The following is an 18,350-nucleotide window of genomic DNA, read 5'->3' as shown; positions in this document are numbered from 1 at the left end:
AATGGGAACTGTTAGCATAGCGCAACATTACAGATTTGTGGTAATTTATATTGCATGTGTAAACAATGAGATGCATAAGTCTTTAACTTGACACCTAGTATCATGTCTATATCGTGCACGGTATTCTTGTTTTGCAGGAAAATGACATTTTTTCTTTGCAAACTGATATGGAATATTTTAGATGTTAAGAAGAATAGTTGTCAATCACCTCGAACACCTCCCCGAAAGATAAACATCTTTTTATTTTAATTTGCAACGAACGCCATTTTTTCATTTTTGAAAAGTCTCTAGACGAGGTAACAATCATTGTTGTAAAAAAGTTTTACCGAAATATCAAACTTGGTCTGGACCAAGTAAAAAATGCGTTATATACATTTTCTGTCCCTGCTGTGCGGCCTAAGCTGCATGGGATTGGGTCTGGCGAACGAACAACAGTGTCTGGCAATGCATACATTTCAGACCACGTACAACGATGTCCGCAACAAGGCCGAGGAACTTGCTGCTTTGGTACAGACGCTTAAAGTCCAACTCGACAACACGATCGAAAGTAATTGTGGCGATCTTGGAGCTAATGGTAGGCGCTTGATTATAAAAGAATAAAATTTATCACATGTTTATCTCAATATACGGTGGATATCACTCATGGGATTAATAGAATCATTCATTATTACGAGTGTGGGATAGTGAAATTCCGAGGAGGGGACAAGATTCACGGTCGAGGAAGAGGCTCTGTCGAGTCCTAGACCGTGAGTCTTGGCCCCGAGGTGGAATTTTACGATCCCACACGAGTATATAATGCATGATTATTTTTCTCGCATTATTTTACAATAATTTTATTCTGGTTGTAACGCGGTTTCTGATTGGCTTAAAAATTATTTTATATTGTATAAAGAATATTGCCTACGTCATAGTAAGACTAACGTCAAAAACACACAACTTGTTGGATAAAAATCCTTTAACATCGCAAATCATGAGAGATCCTAAATGAATATTATGAATGTGTATCCTTGTGTACATGTGCGTCTGTTTGTGATTTTTAAAAAATAATATGAATGTTTACCTAAATGTGTTTGTTTATCTGCAAGCTGCCAGCAACATGTACTCGTACAATTTAACGCACTGTGATTTCGAGGATGGGGTCCATATGTGCAATTTTACTCAAAACACCGACGACCAATATAATTGGTTGCTAGACAACGCACTCCCTGACCATACCTTAGGCTCAAAACTGGGTGAGCCAATTTATTAACTCAAACACCTGAAATATTATCAAATTTTACATGATTTTAAATTTGACATGTTCATTTTATATTAATTTTGCATTCTGAGTATATGTTTATAACGCCTTCTTTTTATTACAGGACACAGTTTAAGGTCTCAACATCCTAGTTATGTAATGCGTGTTACGTCTAGACCTTTTAATCCTGCACATGCGTATTGCATACGATTTTTCTACAAAGCAGAAAGTAATCAGAACACTGCTGGAAAATTTAGTGTTTATTTGCAGGTAGTCAATAAGTCGTATTTAATTTGCTCATGAGCTGTTCACTAGTAAAATTTTTGAATTAAATACATTTTTTAAAAATCTGTTTCCTTGTAGGAGGGTAATCAGAGGGGTTACCCGGTCTTCACGGTGACAAATATTCCTGCGCATGACTGGACACTCGCTGAAATAACTCCCGACCCGGAATATCTTAGAAGGCCATTCCAAGTGAGTACGATAAAGTCTTCTTAAAAGATCGTCTTGATGTAGGGATGTTTTTTCTCCCATTGCAAACCATAACACCTATATACATACATGAAAATATACAACAGGATTGAAAATCTAAGCCATTTATTATTTTCATTTTTTTCTGCAAAATCCTTCCAACTTAAAAATAACTCTTTGTTTTGGTCTTTTTGTTATGTTGTACTATCCAGATTATTTTGACGAGGCCGAGTACATTATGAAAGCGCGGGGCTTTGCGCATCTTTTTATTTTCATGAGGCAGTAGCTCAAAAGTTATAAACTTTCTTTTGAGTTGTAATTTTGTACAAAATTAACATTATATGTAAAGTTTATTAGTTGGAAAATTGTTTTATGAATTTGATAGGATGAAATGCTAAAATGGTGCTTACGCGTAATCTTATCTGCATAATTAAGAGAAACATAATAGCAATTTTAAAGAGTTCCTAGAATTTTGTTAATAATTAATTCATATGCCAATTATACTTCAATGTCCAAACGTTTTGGAGAGAAAAAAATCAACTTTGATATCATCTCTTGACCAAACCACGAGGAAAACATTAAAAAAATTACCATTTGGGGACTTTTTACAATAGTTTTCATATATGTGAGAGACAAAAATACAAAAATATGGGGGAAATACGAAAATTTAGTGCGTTTTCATTGAAGTTTAAAAGGTCCCGATAGTAAAAAAATATGTGAACTTTTGAGACGCATTTGAGACCCATAGGAAATCGGGGTGGTTAACATATTATTTTCTATCTTAAAATAATTGATAGAGTAATAAATCTACACGCAAGATCATCAAAATATCTAAGGTACAAATGATTAGACTCGGCCTCGTTATACATATATGATTTAAAAACCTTATAGCTATCTAAAGACTACTCAAGGTAGTACGAAACAACCGCGAAAATAATTATTTAAAATATTTTCTCAAATACAGAAAATAATGGTTTAATATATATTGGAAAAGTTATTCCTGATGCATTTTCTGAAAAAATCCGTGAGAAATAGAGGGATTCATACTCTGTAGATAAAATATATATATATATATATATATATATATATATATATATATATATATATATATATATATATATATATATATATATATATATATATATATATATATATAATTATGAAAGCATAATAAAATTTGTGGACAATTCTTGATGGATTTAGCACTAAAAGCAGGGAATTGAAATTAATTACTTTGATTTGCAGATTGTGTTTGAGGCTGACCATCTGAATCAGTACGTGTATGTTGACGACCTGAGTGTTTATAACGCACCTTGTAGTACTGAAGGTAAAATTAATCTGTTCTAAACTATATATTTGCTTAATTTAAAAGAGTAAACAACAATTACTTTTTTAGCTCACCTGAGCCAAAGGCTCAAGTGAGCTTTTCTGATCACAATTTGTCCGTTGTCTGTCGTTGTCGTTGTCGTCGACGTTGTTGTAAACTTTTCTCATTATCATCTTCTTCTCAAGAACCACTGGGCAGATTTCAACCAAATTTGGCACAAAGCACCACTAGGTGAAGGGGATTCAAGTTTGTTCAAATGAAGTGCCACGCCCTCTTTAAAGGGGAGATAATTGAGAATTATTGAACATTTGTTGGTATTTTTCAAAAATCTTCCTCTCAAAAACTATTTGGCCTGAAAAGCTAAAACTTGTGTGGAGGCATCATCAGGTAGTGTATATTCAAGTTTGTTCAAATCATGGTCCCCGGGGGTAGGGAGGGGCCAAAAGAGAAGGATCAAGTTTTACATAGGAATATATAGAGAACATCTTTAAAAATCTTCTTCTCAAATACTATTAGGGCAGAGAAGCTCAAATTAAATTTGAAGCATCCTCAGGAAGTGTAGATTCAAGTTTGTACAAATCATGGTCCCCGGGGGTAGGGTGGGGCCACAATAGGGGGATTAATTTTTACATAGGAATATATAGAGAAAATCTTTAAAAATCTTCTTCTCAAAAACTATTAGGCCAGGAAAGCTCAACTTTGAGTGGAAGCATCCTCAGATAGTGTAGATTCAAGTTTCTTCAAATCATGGTCCCCGGGGGTAAGGTGGGATCACAATTGGGGGATCATGTTTTACATAGGAATACATAGAGAAAATCTTTAAAAATCTTCTTCTCAAAAACTATTAGGCCAGAAAAGCTCAAATTAAAATGGAAGCATCCTCAGGAAGTGTAGATTCAAGTTTGTTCAAATCATGGTCCCCGGGGGTAGGGTGGGGCCACAATAGGGGGATCAATTTTTACATAGGAATATATAGAGAAAATCTTTAAAAATCTTCTTCTCAAAAACTATTAGGCCAGGAAAGCTCAACTTTGAGTGGAAGCATTCTCAGATAGTGTAGATTCAAGTTTGTTCAACTCATAGTCCCCGGGGGTATTGTGGGGCCACAATTAGTGGGTCAATTTTTACATAGGAATATATAGAGAAAATCTTTAAAAATCTTCTTCTCAAAAACTATTAGACCAGAAAAGCTCAAATTAAAATGGAAGCATCCTCAGGAAGTGAAGATTCAAGTTTGTTCAAATCATGGTCCCCGGGGGTAAGGTGGGATCACAATTGGGGGATCATGTTTTACATAGGAATACATAGAGAAAATCTTTAAAAATCTTCTTCTCAAAAACTATTAGGCCAGAAAAGCTCAAATTAAAATGGAAGCATCCTCAGGAAGTGTAGATTCAAGTTTGTTCAAATCATGGTCCCCGGGGGTAGGGTGGGGCCACAATAGGGGGATCAATTTTTACATAGGAATATATAGAGAAAATCTTTAAAAATCTTCTTCTCAAAAACTATTAGGCCAGGAAAGCTCAACTTTGAGTGGAAGCATTCTCAGATAGTGTAGATTCAAGTTTGTTCAACTCATAGTCCCCGGGGGTATTGTGGGGCCACAATTAGTGGGTCAATTTTTACATAGGAATATATAGAGAAAATCTTTAAAAATCTTCTCCTCAAAATCAATTAGACCAGAAAAGCTCAAATTAAAATGGAAGCATCCTCAGGAAGTGAAGATTCAAGTTTGTTCAAATCATGGTCCCCGGGGGTAGGGTGGGGCCATAGTTGTGGGATAAATTTTTATATAGGATTATATAGAGAAAATCTTTAAAAAAAATTTCTTTTAAAAACTATTTGGCCAAGAAAGCTCAAATTGGCGTGTAACCATCCTCAGATAATGTAGATTCAAGTTTGTTCAAATCATGGTCCTTGGGGGTAGGGCGGGCCACAATGGGGGATAAATTTTTATATATAGAGAAAATCTTTAAAAGTCTTCTTCTCAAAACTATTAGGCCAGGAAAGCCCAAATTTGAGGGGAAGCATCCCAAGATCATATAGATTCAAGTTTGTTTAAATAATAGTCCAGGGGTAGGGTGAGGCCACAATGGGGGATGAATTTTTTTTACTTAGGAATATATAGAGAAAATCTTTAAAAATCTTCTTTTTAAAGACTATTTGGCCAGAAAAGCTTAAACTTGTGTAGAGGCATCCTCGGGAAGTGTAAATTCAAGTTTGCAAAATCACAGTCCCTAGTGGTAGGGCGGGACCGTTATGGCGGTTTGAATTTTTACATAGTAATATATAGAGAAAATCTTAAAAAATATTCTGGGAAAGCATTGATACTGTAATGCTAATTTGATTAGAATTAAGGCAATTGTTGCTCAGGTGAGCGATGTGGCCCCTGGGCCTCTTGTTTTCAACTACAGTTAAAAACAAAAGTTCATAAGCGTATCTGTGTTCCAGGAATCCGATTTCCGCGGTGTCCTAACGGGTCTGTGATATACAATGTCAGTGGAACGACCACATGTTATGTGTTCCACGTTGAACCAAAAACCTACTTAGATGCCATGAAAGCGTGTAAAGCGAGATGGCCCCAGGCAAGCCTAATAGCCATAGAAACTGCAGCTGAACAAACGTTTATTTCAAACATGATCAAGAACTCAAACGGTAAAGAAAATATATAAATATAATTTATTATTTCTTGTACATTAACTTTTCCAAAATAGTTAATAACAACAGAGATCGTATTCGTTAATTAGGAAACCGCTAACATTAATGGATAAGTCTGTTGATAGATGGAAAAATGTCATGTAAAAATATAATTTTTCAGCCATGAGGCTTGCCGCCGACTTCGGACTGTGGACGAATGGGAACGACCTTGACCAAGAGAATTCGTTCACGTGGACTGGTCAGGCTCACCCTGTCCCTCTCAATTACACCCACTGGCACCCCGGGCAGCCCAACAACGTGGCTGGAAACCAGAACTGTCTGTTGATCGAGTATCCGAGGTATGACTACGAGTGGGGGGACGTGTCGTGCTCCGAGAAACATGCGTTCATCTGCGAGATGACGTTTGACCAGAAGGCTCGTCAGTCTAATTTTAATAGTGGATCGATAATAGGATAGATGCACAGGACCGTGTGACCGTCAAGAAAAACTGAAAATGTAACGTCTAGATGCATTTTACAACTGTGTATTCAAAGTGAGACTTCTTGTTAATAAAGAACTGAAAAATTCAAATTAGTTTTTACTGCTCGAACTTATTCCCGTGTAAATTGTTCCAACCCAGTTTATACTAGTATAAATTTGGTAACTACTAGTATTGAATTAATTCCGTATAATTTGGTTTTCTGTTATTGATTGTTAAAAAAAACCCCAGTCATTTGACTTTTGAAATAACATGAACTTATACCAAAATTCAAACGTAGCGTTAGATGAAATAATACGTTTTTTACGTCAGTGATACAGTGACGCAGGCAACATTCACTATATCCTATTTAAACTGTTTTTTAGGAAATCAGAAAACGCGTTACAACCTTAAATCATATTAACCATACATACATGTACATGTAGTAGAGAAGAACATAATTTGATAGTAATTCGTTCTTCAGAAAATGAACAAATATGATGCAATGTCATTCATAGCAACAAACGGTGGACTAGAATATGTGAATTAAATTGCGCATTTGACTATAAAATGAAAATCTCATATTCTACTTCAGAATGACGACAGCAGATTTTTTTTAGCAACGCCAATGAAATATTGATATTGAAAGCTGTAGGCTACTTGTCATTGAATGCAAAGAACCCCTTATTTTCTCCAGTGCAAGAGTTCTTTTTAAGGTGTTTCATGGCAATCTTATCATCATAGAACTTTGACGGACCTCCTTATCCTATCCGCCATCTTAGCTCCATTTATAATAAAGGAAAGAGCATACCAGGGCGACATTTATCGACGACATTTTTCAAAATTCACCTGACAGAGTAAACAAAACAAAATGGTTGGATATACAGGAATGCATATTATTATCTATCACTACTTGTGATTGAGCATAGTCACAGAAGGTCAACCATTAAATGAAACATACAATGAAGATCTGTTTTGGGTGTAAAACAACTGAGAATGAGGTTGGAATTACCGGACGGGAAACCTGGAACGTCGTGATCATTTCCCTGAGTTTTTTCGCTGTGTTTACTGCCTACACTGCTCTACAGAATCTCCAGAGTAGTTTGAACCAAGACGACGGGCTAGGAATAACATCGCTGTCGTGTCTCTATGCATTTGTCATCGTATCCGCCATCTTAGCTCCCTGGATGATAAAGACGCTTGGAATTAAGATTTCTTTGCTTATTTCCTGGGTATCACATATTCTGTACACGTGTAGCAATTTCTATCCAACATTTGCAACCTTGATACCGACATCCATTCTACTGGGACTAATATCCGGGCTACTGTGGACGTCACAGGGAGTCTTTATTTCGACAAATGCATACTCTATCAGTGAAAAGAACAAGGCGGAAATCCACGCCACTCTCAGTCGTTTGAATGGAATTTTCTTCACCTTCTTCGAACTTACACAGATAACGGGAAACTTGATTTCATCCTTTGTTTTAAACAAGGATACTGCATTCAATACGACTATGTCTTCCGCTTCAGCGTGCGGCTGTAATGACTGCCCTGTTGATGTGCATGGTAACTCAACAAGCAAAATCACGGAGCCTGCGAATTCGGCAAGGTATCTTCTTATGTCGATTTTCCTAGCTTTTGATGTTCTTGGAATTTTGTGTACTGTAATATTTTTGCCTGCAATTCAAAAAACACAATGGGCAGAAAAAGCAAATGGTAAGGACTCCGTAACAGCCTGCTGCTCTGTCCTACGCACAGATCCTAAGCTTGTCTTTCTTCTGCCCCTGTTTTCCATTGTTGCAATGCAAAAAGCCGTTGTATGGACAGATTTTACAAAGGTTTGAATTTGAATATTATTTTTTAAGAACTTCTAAGAGGCTGAAGGAGACCCGTTGGTCAACAAACTCACACCAGATCTATCTAAAATTTAAGATATGATTTGTTTGGCTATAAACTATTATCTAGTTTATAGAAAAATTTATCCTTGAATATGGGTATTTTCCTATATATTTTTTATATAGAGAGCTTTTCTTCTAAAAGAGATCAATACAGTCTTAAATTAAAGTGACGACGACCATTTAGCCCTATTAAACAATTTAATTTGATTGTAGTTAGTTATACATATTTCTTTGTTCATAGTCCTACGCCAGTTGCACATTTGGGATACATATGGTAGGCTTCGTGATGGCCAGTTATGGATGTGCCACAACCGCCAGTGCCATTGTGACGTCACGGATAGCCAAATACACGGGACGTTACGTGCTTTTCGCCACTGCTGTTGCCATTGATTTGACCATATTTATTGTTTTATATTTCTGGGCTCCGACAGCAGACCAAGAGGTTCACTTGTTTTCCATGGCTGTCGTGTGGGGTTTGGGCGAAGGAATTTGGGCAACACAATTCAATGGTAGGTGACATGTTTTACTGAAAAGATATAAAGAAATACAAAAATTGTAAATTGGTTTTATAATTCTAATCCATTGCAATTTACAGCATTGATAGCGCTACTGTTCCCAGAGAGGACGGAAGCAGCCTTTGCCAACTACCACTGCACGAAGGCTGCTAGTTTTACTGTGTACTTCGTTATCAGTTTATACGTATGCGTCAAAGTCAAGTTGTTGCTTGTCATCGTTCTTCTGGTCGTTGGTTCGGCGATGTACGCCGGTGTGGAGGTCCACGTGTACAAGAACAGACATGTTGTGGAAAAGGAAATACAAGTAGTCAACGTTGAGAATAATCCAGAAAATAATACAACTAGGCTATGACGTCTCTGGTTGAACGAACGGACACGTTTTTTCTGTATTGATAGATAACGAATTATTGATAAAAAGAAAATCAGTGTAAAAAGTTGCACACACTTCAAGAGATACTCTAAATCTCTTCACAAAAATATGCGAGACAAGTAATGCTTTGGTAACGAACAGCATTGCCTTTTTTTAACGAGAGTCAAGCAGGCAAATGCTTTTGTGTGAATTTACCTCTGATTACTAAGCTGTGTGAAACTTTTAGACTGTTTGCAATCACAAAGCTGTATGCAAAATATTCTTGTTAAAATGATGATTGATAATGCTGGATTTTGCGTTCTAGTTGTCTTTTGAAAACACCCATGTAGCTACTGTTACATTGTACCGATACATTGTACGAGCTTTTTGAATTGTCGTTCGTCGCCGCCAAAAGACAGATGTGTCACAAATGCATCTCAAAAAAGTTATTTTGACGAATTTATCAAATCATACCATGTGAAATTAAAAAAAATGAAAATAACTTTCATGATTTTTTTAGTCATGATAGTTATTTTAGATTTTATCCGTCAACATTTTAAGCGTTGGGAATCATGACTAAATCGCGCTATGTTGAATAAATACGATAAGGCAACCCTGGAAAAGTTCATATTGTAGAACAGTTCACATGGTACATAATCTATCGGAGTGTCTAACTAAATAGTTACCTATATGTTTACTTAATTCCATTTAGTCCTAGAGCTGATGTAGAGTAAATCTTGGCCGTAGAAGAGTGTTTTAACTGTTACAGGGATGTTGTACGCCGTGTTGCTCTTTTTACACGTGCTCTGTTGTGGGGGGTTCGTTCTGGACGGACTTTCGGGACCCGCCAATCTGTACGTGTCAACGCACGGAAGGGACCACAATAACGGGTATACACTGTGTTGATTTGAATACACAAGTTAAAGAACTACGTGATGTTCCATGCCTAATAACAGTGTCTGTCAGTCCGTCGGTCTGTTAAGGTCAGTTGTCAAAATTATATCTATCAAATGACAGCACTTCATTTCTTTAAATCGTACAAATTTAAAATGTAAATGCCTTTTTTAATGAATCAAATTTGCGCAACTAAATGTAGATTATCACATCATTTAATTTCTACCAATCACAAAGGAGAGGAAGTGCACAATGCGGAGACTGTAAATTATATCAACTCTTTATACAGTTTTCCAAAAAAGACGGTAACAATGTCGCTTTGCAGTGTTTCAATGACTGTGACGATTAAAATTGCGATATAAAATCATAAATATGTAGTAAGTGTAACGGCCATGCCATCAAGGACTTGTGTAAAACTCATTTTAATACATAGAATAACGATATATTTTAAATAGAGTTAAAGAAACTGTTCTTTTTTATTAAGATCATTTTTGCATCATGCATCAAATATTACTATTACATGTACAATCATTTGCACCAAAGATTACTATTAAAATCATCTATTTTATTGGATAAAATTCTGTTCGGCACTAAGGAAATAATTTTCTGGTGATCTTTATTTATGCAAGACAATGATTTTCGTAGATTTCAAATCTTAAAAAGTGATAAAACGAAAAAACCCAATAAAAATTGATATGAATGAAATCTAGGTTTTAACTTGTCAGTACAACTAGTTGAAAGCAATATTATATAAATAGTGCCTGTTTGGGAGGGTAACAGTTGAAATTGACACCCCGAGAAAACCATTGTCAACCGACGCGAAGCGGAGGTTGACAATGGTTTTCTCGGGGTGTCAATTTCAACTGTTATCCTCCCAAACAGGCACTATTTATTTTGTTATACTGAATGTCTTTTTTAAAATTTTAAAGAAAATTTTACTGCTTTTATATAGGAATAACGTGAATTCTACAGCGAACCGTACGCGCATAATTTTCGTACACAATATCCTTTTATATGATGTGTTCTTGTTTTTGTAACGTTTATTCAAATGTATACAAAAATGTTAAAATTTGATACGGTATGGCTAATATCTGTAAATAAGTTTGTTTTAATATTAGATACGGTAAAAGTACATGTAATATAAGTCAAACAGATGCTATTGCGTGGTATTAACTTTGATTTTATTTTAAAAATACACTCCTTCATTATACGATTTCTTTCTACCTACTTATAACAAGTACGTTGTCCACATTTCTTAGTTTTAGACAGGCAAGCTTAAAAGGTATTTGTAAAAATGTAGAGAAGGCGATATATATGTAAAAAAAGAGTCAATTTTTGTTTGCTGTTAGGTATTTTCTCTAAAGACGGAAAACTTTTTAAAAAGCTCAACTTTTTTAGTTTTAGACTAAACACTGATAGGTGGTTATATCAAAGTACAAATCACAAAGCCCGATCTTGTCACATTTGGTCCGTACCATTTTGTTTTGTCAGAGTTAGAAATTCTTTTTAAGATGTTAAGTTATGATTTTAAAATTCTTATTTTTTTCAGACACGATATTCACCATCCAGTGAGAACCCTGTCGCAGGCCTTGTCCCAACTCAAACTGTCCACTTACTCCAATAGAGGTCAGTCTTAGAACGAATACCGATTCCATGTTATTTTTATATAATTATTCTTGGTTTCTTTTTATAATTCTGTCCTTTGCTGTAGATGTTACCATTAACCTGATGCAAGGGTACCATGATTTGGATGCAACTGTGCACATTACCCACAGATCCCCTCACACGATCACAATTCAAGCACATAAAGATGAAGAAGTTCACGTGGTATCAATTGAACCTTAAACTTCCTTTACCGTAAAAAATTCAAAGGGATTTATAAAGAACATTTTAATGGAAAAGAAATTATAAGGCAAGAAAACATAGCTGAATAATATACGAGTACAATTTATCAGTAATTTAGTATAAGTCTACGATTTAATTACTGAAGACAAGGACTGCGCATGGAACCTTTTTCCTTGCTTCCTCTGTATTTGTGTCCCATATTAGCAACAACAATTTGTTTGTTTATAATGTCTCTTTTGTATTATTTTTATATTATAAATTCGCTGACATTTATTACTTAATATTTTACATGAGAACAAGGCAATCGTGTTGAATGGAACATGCAATGTTCTTTTATATCATTTTGTTGAAGACAGGGGGAAAGAGAATACCCAGCAACATGTTCCACAAAGTAACAGATACAGCCATACTCCACAGGCTTCCGCCGGAGTCTCGACACAAGGTGAGTTCTGATAGGCTCTTAAAGAGAGCGCGCGAAATTTGAATGAAGAGTGAAAGTTAAAATATGTATTTTGCAGTGTGCACGCGTTAACTTCGTTAAAAAGTCTTTTTAATACACCGATTGGTAAAGCCCTGTGCATTTGTAACATACTAGTATGATAATTCAAATTTTTGTTTTAATACAATCATGTTTGTTTGTTCATCAAAACCATTATCACCTATTAAAGGTGTACCAAATGAACCTTTCCGATGTTGGAATCACAGATTTGGGACATCTTACCTCATATGGATTTTATCACAACAGAGAAGCGCCCCTCGAGGTGTTTTATAATGGCGCACCTCTACGTCTTGCGAGATGGCCAAACGAGGGGTTCATCAACATTAGACAAGTGCTGAGTGGTACTCACGGACGACGATTCTCGTACGACAGCGAGCGACCAAAGAGATGGTCGTCTGAAAACGATCTGTGGGCGTACGGTTATTGGTAAAAAAAAATGTTTGTATACATTTAAAATAGTTTAACTGAATTGAACAAACCTTGGATTGTAATATTTTTCCAAAGTTCAATCATAAACTTTAGCAATAGTACTGTACAGTGAAAGGGTCCTATTACCCAGGCCAAATAGATATCTTAAGTGTGACACTCTTGAAACTATTCTTGTAATAATTAACATATGCAGGTTCTGGAGTTGGGCAGACATGGGTGTGAAAATTCACTCTTTAGATGTCACGAATCACTTGGTAGAACTTGAACGTGACACCTGGTATGGTCTGAAGGAAGGTAATCTTTCATACGGTTTAGAAATCTACTCGAATTAATATTTTTGTTGTTGCTAAAAAATTAACTATATGTCTGTTTCTGTTTTTCATTACAGGACATTATAACAACCAATCAAATGAAGGGATAAAATTTTCGCAACAAGGTGGATATTTCAGATTCCTGAACGTCCTTGGAGAGATCGATGAACCGGTACAGTTCAGTGTCTACCTGGACCTGATGATTGCTTAATGATGTTCATAACCATATGATTGCATTGGTGGATGTATGCAGAAAATATTGCTTTGAAGATTTCATACACTACAAGTATGTTCGTTTATAACAAATGACACAGACCATTCTTTGTTCATTAGGGCGAGTATTACATAGACAGATCCTCAGGAGTCCTCTACTTATGGCCGCCTACATCTTCTGGTCATCTCAGCAGTCATGACGTCATATACACATCTATCATCAACGATTGTTTCAGGTAACAGAACACAATTAGCTTCGCCTTTCTCGTTTGTATTAATTTTAAAGACAGCGAATAGCAAGTGAGAGACAGCAACACAGCGATCGTGATGTTTTTTCTTTGTGATATGTTTACATGAAACACGTTTTAGTTAACAAAGCCAACACTTACTAGAGTGTTTCCTGTGTTCTACGGAATACGTTCCATAGAAGGCCCCCTTTTGCCTATTTATCAAAGATAGTGGCAAAATAAGCAGTAATCTAGTATTTAGTAAAGTTCATATATTAATACCTCAGGTTATTCATTTTTTTTCAGCCTTGATGGAACAAGTACATGTACTAATGTGGTATTTCGGGGATTTACACTGGAGGCATGTAGAAGGTTTGGGATTAAAGGAAACAATGCTCACAACGTAACTGTTGAACAAATGGAAATCAAAAACACAGGTTTGTGTTCAATGAATTGAAATATCTACTGATTATTTATCTAGTAAAATCTGATAAGGAGAATTGTAGTGTCTATATTCAAGTTCGTGTACATCAAAATAGGGTGCTTAAACGATATCTATAGCCGAAAGTTTTAATCGGTCGTGGACATCGAAAAAGTTAAATTAAATTGCATTCAAATAGTATATCAAAAATACTTTCAATTTACATCAACAGGGTCTTACAATGTTTTCTTTTCGGGAGATTCACGTGACGTCACAATCAGCCGCTGTAATCTACATGACGGGGACGGGGGCGTCAGTTTAGACGGTAAGAATTTACCTTTCTCTCTTAAAAAAAACTCAATTTATGGATTGGACATGGCTTTGTTACATCTGTCTAAGGTGGTGCTTAGGTGTAAAAGTTAAATGGTCACGACTTTCGTAAAAATTTAATATTCCATTTATAATGTTTACAATGCTTTAGTAAGGCACACCTCATAGTCAATCGAAAATTTGAGTGTCATTCGTCGAGTTAAAAGCGATATACAGAGATTACTATTGTAAACTTTTTGGATATGTCAACAAAGCCCAGGTCACCTTTCAAAATTTTGAATGAAAAAAAGAAATTCCAGGTTTAGATGTAAAATGAATGTGTTAAACGCTAGGAACTGTTTTTTGTGTTTAAAACCAAAACACATATAGAAATATCATCTTTAAAACAAAAACGTTTGCCGATGTACTAGTATTGAACCGATGTAAACGTTTCACAAGCCTGTTATGTATCTTGCTTATAACTCCACGACTTACCCTCAAACTTTGGTTGACCAGTACGGAAGCATATGCATTGTCAACAAGAAAAATGGAGAAATAAAATTTAACTAAAATCCTGACCATGCCCCTTTTCCTTTTATTTATAAACTTTCGTCAAAATCTGTTAATTTTACATTATTTTTTATAACTGACCAGGGGGCGATCGCGTCACGCTGACTCCCTCAGGAAACTTGGTGACAGATAACCTTATTTGGAGATTCAGCCGAGAAACAGGGGTCGGGGCCAATGCTCTGTCTCTAAGGGGAGTTGCCGCACGGGTGCAATATAACGACATGCACACAGGGCAATACACGGCCATTCGGTGGTCAGTGAGTATTTATTTAAAATCATTATTAATAAGAGTCAGGAAAACTGCATATTGAGCGAAGTCTTCAATCGAAACGTGCCTTTGGCAATACAATACATCATATCACATACAGGAATTTAATAATAATGATTTGAGACTGTAAAATATTTTTAGTAACATATTCAGTTTTATTTGGATATTGCATAATACAAGAATATCATACCTTATCACCCATTGTATGATACTATTCAGGGGAACGATCACGTGATGGAATACAACAACATCCACCACACGTGTCAGAACAGCTCCGACTGCGGAGGGATACACTCAGGACGAGACTGGACTGCGGTGAGAGCCATTTACATTGTAATCGTCGTATAGAAAATAATGGTTGTTCTAATACGCTATGTAAATATGTAATACATGTATATGTTTTAAAAAGTATTGTCTCTGAAGTTTATCGCCTTATATTGTTTTATCATTTATTTAAGAAACAAAACCATCAGCTTATCTCATAATATACAATGATCTCATTAGATCATATGCATACTGTTGAAATAAGACCAATGGCCCTTGCTCTCTGTATTATAAGTCTACCTTATAGTATAATAATATTATTATATTATACTATATAATATTAGTATTTCACTATAGGGTGATCTTTTATTAGAACAACAGGCGCTTGTGAATAAGATTTACTTGTTAAATTACCGTAATTATTAACTTGTGTTTTCATGCAGAGAGGAAATATAATCCGTAAGAACCATATACATCACACTCTGAGGAGGGTCCCGGGGGCGGATGTCCGGGGGATCATGCTGGACGATCAGTACTCGTCCGTGACCATCGAGGAAAACGTGTTCTATGACGTACGTGGTGGGCGGGGTCACCTAGTTTTAAAGTTCCTATTTACTGTACATTTATTAATATCAATGCATGTATTTCGTTACTCATATATTTCTAAAGAACGAAGTTCATACAAATATCGGAGGTGGACGGGACAACATCATACGTGACAATGTTTTCTATAATGCCACTTTGAACGCAATGCAAGTGGACCACAGAGGCACCGCCCATAGTGTGGACACGACACTCTATGACAAACTGCGGGTGAGATACTTCATCTCTGATGAAACAAGTTGCGTTATATTAATGTTAAATTGAAAAATTGTCATTCAACTGGCGAACCTGTTTGATGTACAGAAAGTACCTTTTAAGACTGGGATATGGGCCTCGAAATATCCAAAGTTGGCTGTCATTGAATCGAACAGTCCAAGCGAACCAAAAGGTAAGTCTGTTTTTTCTTGAGATGATAAAAATGAAACTATAAGGAATAATCCTAGAAAAAACCAGTATAATTTGTAGACGTGAACATTTACAGGGTATGTTCAAACTTTCATTAATTTTATAACGGCGACATGATGGGAAAAACCCCTTGTGAACATTTTGTAAAATGCTCGATATTTGATATAGAATTGTTAACGGAATATTATTTCATGTATATAAAACTGAATAGGAAACCAGATCTACAACAACGTATTCTACGGAGCTAAGACTTCGTCTATACGTGGCCTGGAACAAAATGTGGACTGGTTTAACGTGTCGAACAACGCCTACGTAAGTAACGAAATGCATCGGCAATGATATATTCAATAGTTGCTGTAAAGTAAAAGAACAATAACTTTGTGTGTTGTTGTGAAGTGCATTTTTAAAGACGATGCCTATAGGATATACGTAAAAAAATCCATAAAATCCCAAAGGTGTAAATACAAATATATAACTTGTATGACATATACGATTAGATTTATAGAAACAGAACAAAAAGGTTAGTTATTTTAAAATAACTGAAAATTTTGCAGACAGATGACATTAGTGTTGAATAAAAGTATTAACATTGGTTAATGTTAATTTTGTAGTCAGATCTGACGTCAGACTTCTATGACGTAACAGTGCGGGACTTCCGGCCTCAGTGTCAGCTGGCACAGTTCGCACATAGAGTCCATTTTCCGACCCCAATACAACTGAACCAGGTGGGTCCACGTTTCGCCGTGGGACCTAAATACAACGGTATATAGCTTGTTGTTGTTTTTCTTTTGTTTCTTAAATCAATACCTAGAAGAAACGGTAATATATAAATCGTGCCAGTTTGGGAGGGTAACACTTGAAATTGACACCCCTAGGAAACCATTGTCAACCGACGCTTCGCGTCGGTTGACAATGGTTTTCGAGGGGTGTCAATTTCAACTTTTATCCTCCCAAACAGGCACTATTTATTTTATTATACTGAATGTCTTGATTTTAGAGAATTTTTATTTTGCTTTTATATAAAAATGACGTGAATTCTACGGCGAACCGTACGCGCATAATTTACGCGCATGTAACAATTCGTTGTGTTACCCGTTGCTAAGTGCGTTGCTAATGCTGAGGGTAATAGAACGGATTATCAACTGCGTCTAAACCAATCAGATTTCAGTATTTAACATGAAAGTATAATAATATATTATATATCAATCAAAAATCTATTAACAATTAATATGTTGTTTTTATATTACATGTTATCACATTTTACGTGTTTACAGAACACGTGGCGGCGGCCCCTGTCACACACAGCTCTCCTTCCCCATGTACCACTTACCCACCGGTCACACATGTACCCAAAGGATCTTATCTACCGGACGGATCCGCCCCCAATACAATACACGCAACCCCCAAACAAGGTTAGACAAATACATGGTATTGCGGTACAGTGAACAGGCGTTCATTTCAGCTAAAAATTTTAAAGATATTATAGACATTATTTGTTTTATTACAATGAACTGGTTGCTATACTGATATTAACTGTGCAGGGTGTACCATTCCCTCTCTATTGCATTGCTTGTGCAACTTGAAGGATGTTGGTTGTATGTGGAAAAATGCGCCTCACACCCCGGACTGATATCTAGAAACAAAACTCATTTTTACCGAGACACGAACCCTGGTGCCAACACCAGACAGTCTCTCTGTCTGCAGCGAGTGTCTCACTACGTCAGCTACTGTGGAGCAGAGTCCCTCTTCCATGTTATTTTCGGACCTACTGGTACGTTTACATGAACTTTGCAATCGACCTAAAAAGGTTGCTTTAGTCAGATTCTAATTTTCTATAAATCATTCAGTGATAATTACTTCCACTATCCTTTGATTCATTTTAAAGTTAAATAATGTTTACTGTAGAGAAACGATTTTAATTGCAGATTTGACATGTCATAAGGTGGCTCACTACACTTTGAAATAGTTTCTCAAATCAGCAGAAAATTAATTGATGATAGATAGTCGGATGCATAAGAGGTATTCAAGTAAAATAAAAAAATTGCAATTTTGGATGGAAAATTATTTTCATAAATACGAAATTCCCAGGCGCGCGGAGTCAACTTGTGATATGCGATTCGCAAGCCCAATAATTTAACGATATACGACCAAAAATATTGATAAAAACGATTTAACAAAAC

The 18,350-nt window shown here is 35.9% G+C and overlaps 3 protein-coding genes across 5 annotated transcripts in view; all 3 read left to right on the top strand.

Annotated features, from left to right (window-relative positions):
* The first annotated feature begins 266 nt into the window (after window positions 1–266).
* On the top strand, window positions 267–6,218 carry LOC105324791 (uncharacterized). The gene is made up of 7 exons (XM_066074866.1): window positions 267–574; window positions 1,086–1,232; window positions 1,362–1,507; window positions 1,601–1,711; window positions 2,954–3,035; window positions 5,487–5,690; window positions 5,854–6,218. Exons 1-7 carry the CDS (start codon window positions 361–363, stop codon window positions 6,147–6,149), a joined length of 1,200 nt encoding a protein of 399 aa, XP_065930938.1. The 5' UTR covers window positions 267–360; the 3' UTR covers window positions 6,150–6,218.
* Window positions 6,219–6,910: 692 nt separating this feature from the next.
* LOC136272698 (protein unc-93 homolog A-like) lies at window positions 6,911–8,915 on the top strand. Its single transcript, XM_066074865.1, has 3 exons — window positions 6,911–7,988; window positions 8,290–8,557; window positions 8,644–8,915. Exons 1-3 carry the CDS (start codon window positions 7,101–7,103, stop codon window positions 8,913–8,915), a joined length of 1,428 nt encoding a protein of 475 aa, XP_065930937.1. The 5' UTR covers window positions 6,911–7,100.
* A 732-nt stretch (window positions 8,916–9,647) lies between these two features.
* The window catches only part of LOC105348940 (uncharacterized), a 9,685-nt gene continuing 982 nt past the window's right edge, over window positions 9,648–18,350 (top strand). The window contains exons 1-19 of one of the 3 annotated variants that reach the window (XM_034444085.2): window positions 9,648–9,802; window positions 11,356–11,432; window positions 11,518–11,633; window positions 12,004–12,093; window positions 12,320–12,576; window positions 12,773–12,873; window positions 12,968–13,062; window positions 13,224–13,339; window positions 13,637–13,767; window positions 13,984–14,076; window positions 14,715–14,887; window positions 15,118–15,213; window positions 15,606–15,734; window positions 15,832–15,975; window positions 16,069–16,153; window positions 16,382–16,482; window positions 16,782–16,932; window positions 17,445–17,582; window positions 17,756–17,941. In XM_034444085.2, coding sequence (XP_034299976.2) covers window positions 9,684–9,802; window positions 11,356–11,432; window positions 11,518–11,633; window positions 12,004–12,093; window positions 12,320–12,576; window positions 12,773–12,873; window positions 12,968–13,062; window positions 13,224–13,339; window positions 13,637–13,767; window positions 13,984–14,076; window positions 14,715–14,887; window positions 15,118–15,213; window positions 15,606–15,734; window positions 15,832–15,975; window positions 16,069–16,153; window positions 16,382–16,482; window positions 16,782–16,932; window positions 17,445–17,582; window positions 17,756–17,941 — 2,398 coding nt within the window. In that variant the 5' untranslated portion in view covers window positions 9,648–9,683. The other 2 variants (XM_066074862.1, XM_034444086.2) reach the window with 2 other exon arrangements.

This window comes from Magallana gigas, chromosome 2 (genome assembly GCF_963853765.1).
Source record: "Magallana gigas chromosome 2, xbMagGiga1.1, whole genome shotgun sequence".
Lineage (NCBI taxonomy): Eukaryota > Metazoa > Mollusca > Bivalvia > Ostreida > Ostreidae > Magallana > Magallana gigas.
The sequence above is the reverse complement of the archived record's forward strand: the minus strand, read 5'-3'. Positions and strand labels throughout refer to the sequence as shown.

Coding starts and splice junctions, on each gene's coding strand:
- LOC105324791 (XM_066074866.1), top strand. CDS start 361: ATGCGTTATATACATTTTCTGTCCCTGCTGTGCGGCCTAAGCTGCATG. Junction 1,233..1,361: donor TACCTTAGGCTCAAAACTGG/GTGAGCCAATTT, acceptor TTTTTATTACAG/GACACAGTTTAAGGTCTCAA. Junction 1,712..2,953: donor ATCTTAGAAGGCCATTCCAA/GTGAGTACGATA, acceptor TTTGATTTGCAG/ATTGTGTTTGAGGCTGACCA.
- LOC136272698 (XM_066074865.1), top strand. CDS start 7,101: ATGAAACATACAATGAAGATCTGTTTTGGGTGTAAAACAACTGAGAAT. Junction 7,989..8,289: donor TATGGACAGATTTTACAAAG/GTTTGAATTTGA, acceptor CTTTGTTCATAG/TCCTACGCCAGTTGCACATT. Junction 8,558..8,643: donor TTGGGCAACACAATTCAATG/GTAGGTGACATG, acceptor TGCAATTTACAG/CATTGATAGCGCTACTGTTC.